Source organism: Notamacropus eugenii, chromosome 1, assembly GCF_028372415.1.
Source record: "Notamacropus eugenii isolate mMacEug1 chromosome 1, mMacEug1.pri_v2, whole genome shotgun sequence".
Taxonomy (NCBI): domain Eukaryota; kingdom Metazoa; phylum Chordata; class Mammalia; order Diprotodontia; family Macropodidae; genus Notamacropus; species Notamacropus eugenii.
In genome coordinates, this window is record NC_092872.1 from 737,455,494 (window position 1) to 737,465,023 (window position 9,530).

The 9,530-nt window shown below is 37.0% G+C and overlaps 1 protein-coding gene across 11 annotated transcripts in view; it reads left to right on the forward strand.

The window, feature by feature from the left end:
• The window catches only part of ZNF638 (zinc finger protein 638), a 145,477-nt gene extending 141,827 nt beyond the window's left edge, over positions 1 to 3,650 (forward strand). For all 11 annotated transcript variants that reach the window (XM_072643252.1, XM_072643956.1, XM_072644690.1 and 8 more), the window contains 2 exons: positions 51 to 169; positions 3,326 to 3,650. In XM_072643252.1, coding sequence (XP_072499353.1) covers positions 51 to 169; positions 3,326 to 3,388 — 182 coding nt within the window. In that variant the 3' untranslated portion in view covers positions 3,389 to 3,650. The remainder of the gene's footprint in view (positions 1 to 50; positions 170 to 3,325) is intronic.
• The last annotated feature ends 5,880 nt before the right edge of the window (positions 3,651 to 9,530 follow it).

Consider the following 9,530-nt stretch of genomic DNA (forward strand, 5'->3'; position numbering starts at 1 on the left):
GCACGCACGCATGCACACTCACACATATCCTTTGTCTTCTTGTCTTCCAGATTTAGATTTTCTTATCCCTAAGGCTGGTTTCTTCTGTCCTATTTGTTCCCTCTTCTATTCGGATCAGAAAACGATGGCAAATCATTGCAAGAGTGTGCGTCACAAGCAGAATACAGAGGTAACTTTCTTGAGGCTTGAAATGGTTCTCAGTCACCACTGGGCTGCTTTTAGCACTCTGCCCTCTTTATGTCTTAGCCTTACAGTTTGTGTTCCCCTTTAGTTTCTGTTTAGTTCAAGGGCTTTTTCGTAAAGTAGCTTGGAACAGTGACAGTGACTTAAGCAGCAGAATGAGAAGTCAGAGTTCAAGTCCCAGTTCCACCACTTACTGCCTGTGTGACTTGGGTCAGATGGATCACTTAATCTCTCTGGGCCCTCTTGGAAAATGGCCTGTAGGGGTCTCTGTCACTAAATCTTTGATGTTCATGTGTGTCTCTCCCCTTAGTGTCTTTCAAGTGAGGATGTCATTTATGTTCATGGTTTATGTAATACCCTTTCTTCTCCAAACATGTCGTTTTACTTACCTTCCGTAATCAGCGTCCTTAAGAGAATTAGTGCGGCACTCTTCTTTTGGGACAGGATGTTCCTGATTTATAAAAGCACAACCAATGAGAAGGACATAAATGAAGTTAGTAGGAACTATTTCAAACAGTTTATATGCCAATAAGACTGACAGTATAAATGATAATGGGTGAATATTTATTAAGGTGTAAAATTCCCAGATCAACAAAACAAAAAATAGATTACTTAATAATTCAGTCTTAGAAGAAGAAATTGAAAAGGGTATAAATGGCTATCAAAGGGAAAGAGCCCAGGACTGGTGACATTTAAAGAACAACTCAAATACAACGTAAACTGCGTGGGAAAAATGATAGGCAAGGTGTTGTAGCAGCCTAGTGAGATGCAGGTGTGGTCCTGGTATCTGAACCGGGGAAGGGCAAGAGAGAATTATCAAACCATTATTCCTAAGGAACACTGGTGTATGAAAATGTTTACTGGGCCCAGGGAGACTGTAGTGACACGTTACAAAGGCCATATTGCATCACGAGGCTCGTTCAGTATTAGGAAACCTGTAAACGTAATTGGCAGTATTTAATAGCAATGACAACAGAAATGACTCTCTCAATAGAGATAGAAAAAGCTTTTGATACAACATTTATTATGTTAAAAACAGCAGAAAGCATTCCTTAATATGATGAATGTCTTTTCTAAAAGCAAGCATCAGCATTCTCTGTAACAGTGATAAATTAGATACCTTTCCAAGAAGATCAGGAGTAAAGCCAGGATGTCAATGATCACCATTACTGTATAGTACTAGAACTGCTAGATGTAGCAGTAAGATAAAGAAAAAGTTACTGATAGAGTGAGCACAGGCAAACGAAACAAAACTGAGTTTTGCAGATGATAGGATGGTTTACTTAGACCCTAGAGAGTCAGCTAATTGAAGGCAGTTAACTTCAGCAGAGTTGTAGGATATGAAATAAACCCATGTAAAAGTCATTAGTATTTCTATTTTGGCAGCAAAATCCAGCAGGAAGAGAGAAATTCCATTTTAAAATTATTATAGAAATTATAAAGTAGATGCACACAGAACTACAAGAATATAATGACAAACCACTCTTTACACAAATAGACATCTAAATAATTGAAGAAATCATTAATTGCTCATGGGTGGGAGTATCTTCTCATACCTCTACTTATTATTTGCAGTTTTGCCAAATTTGCTTTTTTTTTGGTGTGCACGGTTTAGGGTGTTTGAAGGTATGTGGTTATTGGTGTTTCTTGCAAGATGTGCGTTTTTCTCTACACTTGTGTGCCACATTTGTTTAGTCATTTCCTTATCATTGGGCATCTACTTTGTTTCCAATTCTTTGCTAACGCAGAAATAGTGCTGCTCTAATAGCTCTTTGTGTGTTGACTAAGAATTGGAAATCGAAGGGATGCCCATCAGTTGGGAATGGCTAAACAAGCTGTGATATGTGATTGTAATGGAATATTACTGTGCTATAAAAGAAGTGACAGGCAGGGTGATGTCAGAAAAACGTGGGCAAATTTCCATGAACTGATGCTAAGGGAAGTGAAGAGAACCGGGAGAACGTGGTACACAGTAACAGCGTATTGTAGTGAAGAACTGTGAATGACTTAGCTGTTCTCAGCAATACGATAATCCAGGTCAATCCCAAAGGACTCATTGATGAAGCAAACTATCCACCTCCAGAAAAAGAGCTGATATTTGAACACAGGCTGGTGCATGCTATTTTTCACTTTCATTTTTTTCTTTTATTTTAGTTTCTTATATAAAATGACTAATGTGGAAATGTTTTACATAATTGCACATGTGTAACCTATATCCGATTGCTTATCATCTCAGGGAAGGGAGGGATAGAATTTGGAAGTGAAAACTTGAAATAAAAATGTTTTAAAATTTAGAAAAAAGAAAGAAAACTAAGGAACAACAAAAAAAAAGTGCCACTGTACATATTTTGGTGTATGTGGGAACTTTCTTCTTACTAATAATAGGATATAAGCCTAGTAAGAAAATCTCTGGGTTAGAGGGTATGGACATTCTAGTCACTTTATTTGTATAATTAAAAATTGCTTTCTAAAACAGTTGTGCTAATTCACAGTTCCACTAGCAGTGTAGTAATGTGTCTTATCTTCCCTAAATCCTGCCAACCTTGGCTCTTCCCATCTTTTGCCAACTTGCATGATGTGAGGTGAAACTTTAAGGTTCTGATTTTGTCATTTTGATTTTAATTTATCTTAATAGTGATTGGGAGCATTCCTTCATGTAGTTGTTAATAGTTCGTGACTTTGGAGAGCTGTTTATATCAGGCCTGAACAACATATGGCCCATGGGCTCTAGTCTAGCCTATCTGCTGCCCAAAGAAGGTTAGACTGTTTTAATTTTGGCCTCTCCCTACTGCCAAGTTGTTCAGGTCTGGTTTATATCGTTTGACCACTTATCTGTTGGGGAATGACATATACAATCATTTTATTACATATTTTATTTCATTTTTTAATTTTTCATTCATTTTTTATAATTTATTATCATTTATAATTATATTTACGTTATATGATTATATATAACTATAATTTATAGTTTTTATCCCATTATTATATTTCATTATAATTTCATTCACATATACATTTAGACTATTGCATAATATGATGTAAGGTGCTGGTCTAAGTTTAAGTATGTATCTTTGGATGGATACCAAAGGGGAGAAAAAACTTCTGATGAATTTTTTTGTGTGTTACATATTATTTTTAACAGAAATTCATGGCCCGACAAAAAGAAAAAGAACGGAAAGAGGCTGAAGAGAAAAGCTCCAGGTGATCAGGAGAAGAATTCATTAAGAATTCATTTAGGGTCCAGTTGATTTTATGTATTTTGTTATCACTTAATTTGTAACTTTGTTTCAGAAGCAGATATTCATGTTGTACAAATTTCTGATTGCACTTGATGTAGAAAGGACTGTTGGGCGGGGGGTGGGTGGGAGTATGATGGGTTTGATTTTTATATCAAATCATCTGGCCTGGAGAAACATCTTTTACATACAAGTGTTGAAATAAATGTTGCTACTGTATATTTAACAGCACCTACTTGTGTTTGTTGTTTATTGCTAAGGATCTCTCTGTGATTGCTGTGTCTTAAAGAATTTTCTTGACTGACAATCTTGTGAGTCATTGTGGTGACATTTAGTGTCCTGTTTTCAGAAGATGATTGTACTTTTATCCATTTCTTTGGACCTGTGGTGTCAAAGATTTTTTCATGGTTAGACTATTTGTTAGGATAATGGTCACCTGAGTATCTGTCATAACTTGGTATGTGACGTTGTCCACCTCTAGTTTGGCTTGTCTTTTGTAGTAGCATGGCATTTAGTTTGGATATGAAGTAACCATTTATTTTCTGCATTAAACCTTAATTGTTAACCTTTGGTCAACTCACAATTTTAGAGACCTACATTTTAAGTAGTTCTCTCAAAGTGGGTATTTATTTTGTTAAAACATAAATTTTTTGGTCAACAAGTCAACTTAAATTTTTCTTGGCTTCTGCAAATATCTGTCATATTTTGCCAAGGCCCAGTTATATGACACCTAAACTAGCAAGTCAGTGTTTGTTATCAGTTGGGGGGAAAGGGGGATAGGGGAGACAGCTTATTACTAACCTACTTACAATGTTGCTTTTGATGGGTACCAAAGTGATCATACTTGCTAGGTATGAAATTATTAGATAAAATATAGTAATGGCACATTTATCAAACAGGGAATGAGCTGTTCACACCAATTAATTTCCCTGATTTAAATGTCCTTTTTTATTTTTTTAAAAAAAATGGGAGTAGTTATTTGTAAAATGTATTCCATATTTTCCTGACTTAATAGTGTATTGAGCTCAATCCAGTCTTTTCCTGATGACTTAGGTTTTCAGGATGAACATGAATTATTCTGTTCTCGAATACCATGCTTATACATATATTGTAAAGTTGATGAGATCTTGGAAGTAATTTTATTGCATTTTTACATCTAACTTTGAAGTGTGATTGTTTATTTGAGTTGGGAGGCTAGTTGCAGAAGGTCCATTGGCTCAGAGTCATCTCTTTAACTAGAATAAAAGCTTTTTTAGAGGGCAGTGACTATCTTATTTGTCTCTCCTGCTTTGTTTTGCTAGATTTGAACAGAATACCAGTATTTTCACACTGACTGTAGCATTTGCCACAGAATTAGTAACCAAGAGAGCTAGTCACTTCAGAAAGCATTTAGTGAATGATCCCTGTCCTTAATACTTTATAGATTCTGTGGAAAGATGAATTTAGATCACCTAGTTAACAAATATAAGGGAAGATAAGATTATGCAGATAGAATTAAGAAAAAGGGTAGGTGAGAGCAAGCTTAGGACTGATTAGGGAATGCCTGGCATGGGACTGCTTAGGCAACAAGCGTTTGTTAAGCACCTACTCTGTGCAGGGCACTAGTTAGTGTTAAGGGGAATTGGGAGGGACTTGGGAGAAGGTGGGATTTTAACCGAGATTTGAATGAAGCCAGGGAGGCTAGAAAAATGGAGGTGAGGATAAGAATTTCAGGCCTAGCAGACAGCCAGTGAAAATGCTTGAAGTCAGGAGGTGGAGTGTGTTATACAAAGAACTGCAAGACGTCCAGTGTTGTTGGATCAGAGAGCAAGTTGTAAGACTAGAAAGGTAGGAGGAGGACAGTTGTTCTGAGTTTAGTCTGGAAAGGCTGTGTGATGGGCTTGGAAGACAGTGGCATGAGTAGAAATAAAAGGAGGGAGGTAACCCTGTCTAGTTGAGAGGTGCCCTGTTTTAGTTTGTTTTTTTTTTTTAATCTGAACTTAACACTTTAGACTGAACATTTCTACATAAAGGAGAACAGAATATGAGGCTTGTACTTGAAATGACAGATTTATTATCGCTTGTTTTTCCTTTAAGTGCATAATAAATTCAACCTGTAACTTTCAAGGCTATTTTGTTTGTTTTTCCTTCTGGCTTTCTATCAGTTCTCTTCTATGCATTTAAAAAAATTCTTCAGCACCCCTCAGAGGCGCCATGCTTGAGCAGTGTAAAGAAGTCAGTAAGAGACTAGACTAACAAATTAGGTAATTAGAACCGCAGTGGTAGCTGTGGGCATGAAAAAAGACCCCCAAAATAGAGGAAGCATTATGCTGGAGGAAGCGGTGCAGTGCAGCTTCACCAAACGCTAGCCTGTCAGCCTTTGAGCTACATCTCTGTCCCTCCATTCTATACCCCTAGAGGAGGAGAGCTAGAAGGCTGGAACCCCAGGTAAAGAGCAGGACCTCAGTGTGCTCATGTCAGTCCTGATTCCTAGAGACACACCCCAGGTCATGGGCACCAGCCTTTGATGCTGTCACTCAGCCTCAGAGTTAGACCCCCATGAAGAGCAGTACCATGCTGCAGGCTGTCTAACCCCAGCAGTAGGAGAATTGTTAATACAGATCAGAACCATACTAGGACGGGTTAATAACAGGGATGTAGAACCTAGCTGTAACACAGACTCATTCTGGGAAACAAAGTAGGGACAGTGAGTAAGTAAAAAAGGCTTGTAACCTGCTGCAAATGTGGTGATCAGCACTTGGATTATGTTGTTCAGTCTCCAACTCTGTGAACCCATCTGGGATTTTCTTGTCAAAAATACTGGAGTAGTTTGTCATTTCTTTCAGCTCATTTTACAGATGAAGAAATTGGGGCAGGCAGCTTTAAATAACTTGGACAAGGTCACACAGCTACTGTTTGAGGTTGAATTTGAATTCAGGTCTTCTTGACTGCAGGCCTAGCACTCCAACTGAGCCACCTTAGCTGCCTCATTTGGATTTCTTAGCAAATGGAGAAAAACCTTGTGGTGACTTGATTGACTTGGTCCCCAGCCTGTATGAAAATCTTTTCTCTTTATGCCCTTGAAAATTGCCAGTGACATTAGGAAAGCTCTTTTATGTTACTACAGCTGAAAGGGAGATTCATATAGGTCATTATGCAGCAACAGATCTGAGGGGATGGGGTTACACCATCTGTTTATTCGGCATAAGCTGGAGGTAGGAGCCAACACTGCCATGCTCAGTAGTTAAGGTGAGTTTTGTTACATCTGGGATCTGAATTTTGGCTTTTCAGGGGAGTAATCCTCATTAAGATTTCTGGAGATAGATCCAAGATGAAAGCTTCTTGGGATTTATCAGTGTGGAATTTCAGAAGAAATCCACTTGTCATCCATACCATTTGGATGTATATATCCATACATAGATCCATACAATACAAGTGGATCACCAGGATCCTGTGGCTGCATCCCATAAGTTGGTTCATGGTACCATGAACCTCGGAGGCAGCCTTTGCAGACATAAAAAGAGGAAATCGTGTGATGCCTTCCCACACAACTAAAATTGGGTGTCTGGCAGAGGACATGGAAAATAAAATCAGATGTAAAATTAAATGCACTTTGAGAAGACAAAGGAAGTTAATGAATTGAAGTCTCTGCAGATGAAGCCAAGTGAGCCCTTTAAAATGATCTCTTGGAGGCTTTGAAGAGGAAGCAGCACAGTGTTAGAATGCTAACAGGCCCACACTATGCTTTCCCAGGATTCCTTAGAAAACTGCCTCCACCTGTCCCCTACGTGTCATATAGTATTTTGCATCAAATACTTTTTAAACAGCAACATTTCTCCCTATGAATAAAGGTGTATAAAACTTCATCACCGAAGCTGATTTCACAACTTTCTTATAAAGATTTTTAATGTTTCCATGGAGACTCCATGTTAGTATTGTTTTTTTGATTCTGCCTCCTGGTGTCCCCTTCCCCCAGATCCCATTGATAAGCTTTAAACACAGTCCGTCCCCTCACCTGTTCTCCTACGTTTTGGTTACATTGGTGTAAAAGTTATAACAATTACAGTGTTGTAGTTTGTGAAAGGAAAAATTGGAAATCAAATTAGTTTATGAGAGAGTTGTTTGGGATGGAGCAGGGAGGGGTCCAGAGGGGTTTAGTGAGGGAGGAGGCTGAGATGAATTCTCACTTTTGTTCTCTGGACTCATGACCAGTGCCAAGGAGATGCTGTTTGGGGGGAGGGGAAGGTAATGACAAGGAGTGAGAAATCTTTCACCATGTTGCTCTACTAGTCGAGTTCAGACTACAACTTTATGGAATTATAAAAGAATTCTTGTTTTTCATAAATCATAACCTGGAAAAACAATAAAATTGCATCTTTTAAAGATAAGCTATTTTAATGTCAGGGATGCTCAGAACACAAACTTGGAAGAGAGAAATAATACTGGAACAACTATAAACTGGCTCAAGGAAACAACCACAAGGGCAATTATAATGGGGGGGGGGATGCAAAAATTTTTGAAGAAAAGGTTAATGTAAATGAAATGAGCTATAGAGGGAAGAATTTAAATAGAAATGAGTGTAACAAAGACTTGGGGAAAGAATGACTTAGAAAAAAAGTCCCAAATAATAGACTCCCTAAAAATTAGGATGAATCATGCAAAAATTAATTACTCCCAGAGACAAGAAATAATAAAGTTAAAAGACTGAAAAATAGATTCTATAAAAAAAAAAAGTTTACCTGGAAAAATCTTGAAGAAAGAATTTAAGAATAGTTGTATATCCTGAAAGCTGTGACCAAAAATGAATTCTTTTGTAAAATCATGGAAGAAAATTGCCCAGACATAACAATAGGGCAAAGTAAAATAAAGTCTAGTAATGATTTCCTGAAGTAAAAAAAGTTAAAACGCCAGGATTATCAAAGACAAAGGGCTTCTAGGAAAAGAAAAAGTATTGCAACCAGGCAGAAAGAATTGAAATATCACACAGCTAAAAGAATCACGGATACCATCATAAAGAATACAGTATTCCAGAGTGAAAAAGATATTCCTATAACCAAGACAAAAAACAAAAAAAATAGTCTAATCATACAGGGAGGGAAATGTACTTTAATAGAGGAGAGGACTTTGTAGCATTTAAAAAATTATTTTAAAATGGCATGTGGGATATTTAAATGATAAAATCTAATAGAATCTGAAAATAATCTTGATTCAAGAAAATCATAAAAAGTAGACAACAATCAAGAAATTTTATAAGGATGAACTGTTTACATTTTAATGTGGGGGAGGAGATGCTACAAAGGCATAAAAGGAATTAGGACAGAGGGCCTAGTTCCCCTAAAGGGAATGGTGTTTTAATGAGGAAAATAGGAAAGGGAGTGATAACTAAAGGGGAAAAAAAGGAAGAAGGGCAGAAGGAATTCCTAAGCAGGCTAGCAATCTGGAAATGGAAAGAGACAGAGGTATCAGGGATCATTAGAAGTAAACTGGTCAAGGATAGAACACGTGCAAAGAGTAAAAGGCATTCAGCTCAACACGGGAGGGAACAGGTGGGGAAGAGAAGAATAAGAGAAGGGATAGATTAAGAGAGGGCATAGTCATAAGAGTTAAACTAGAAGGGGCAGAGGTGTGGGGATGAGTAATAGTGAAAAACTTGGAAGGAAAGTGTGAAACTGATAAAGGGAAAGGGGTGTTGGGAAGCAAAAAGAATTAGAATGAAGGGAAATATGCAAAAAAATAGTCATAGCTATGAATGTGAATGAGATGTATTCACCCATAAAACAGAAGGGATTAGAATGGATTGCTAACAATGTGCTATGTACAAGAAGCACTTGTAAAGATATACTTGAAAGTTTGGAGCAATATCTATTAGGTTAAAATTCTTTACATTTATTGTCTAAGTTAGCACAGTGATAAGCACATAGCAGATGCTTAACATTTACTGAGTGTTCTAATTTTAATTTAATTCTTAAATTATTTATTAAATTGTTAATTTAATATTTAATTAATTTTAATATTTACTGAGTCAAAACTGAAGCTGAAATAAAAAATGGTGGGGGTAAGTAATCAAAATCTCAGACAAGACAATAACAAAAATAGATTTGACTTAAAAAGATAAACAAGGAAACTACATTA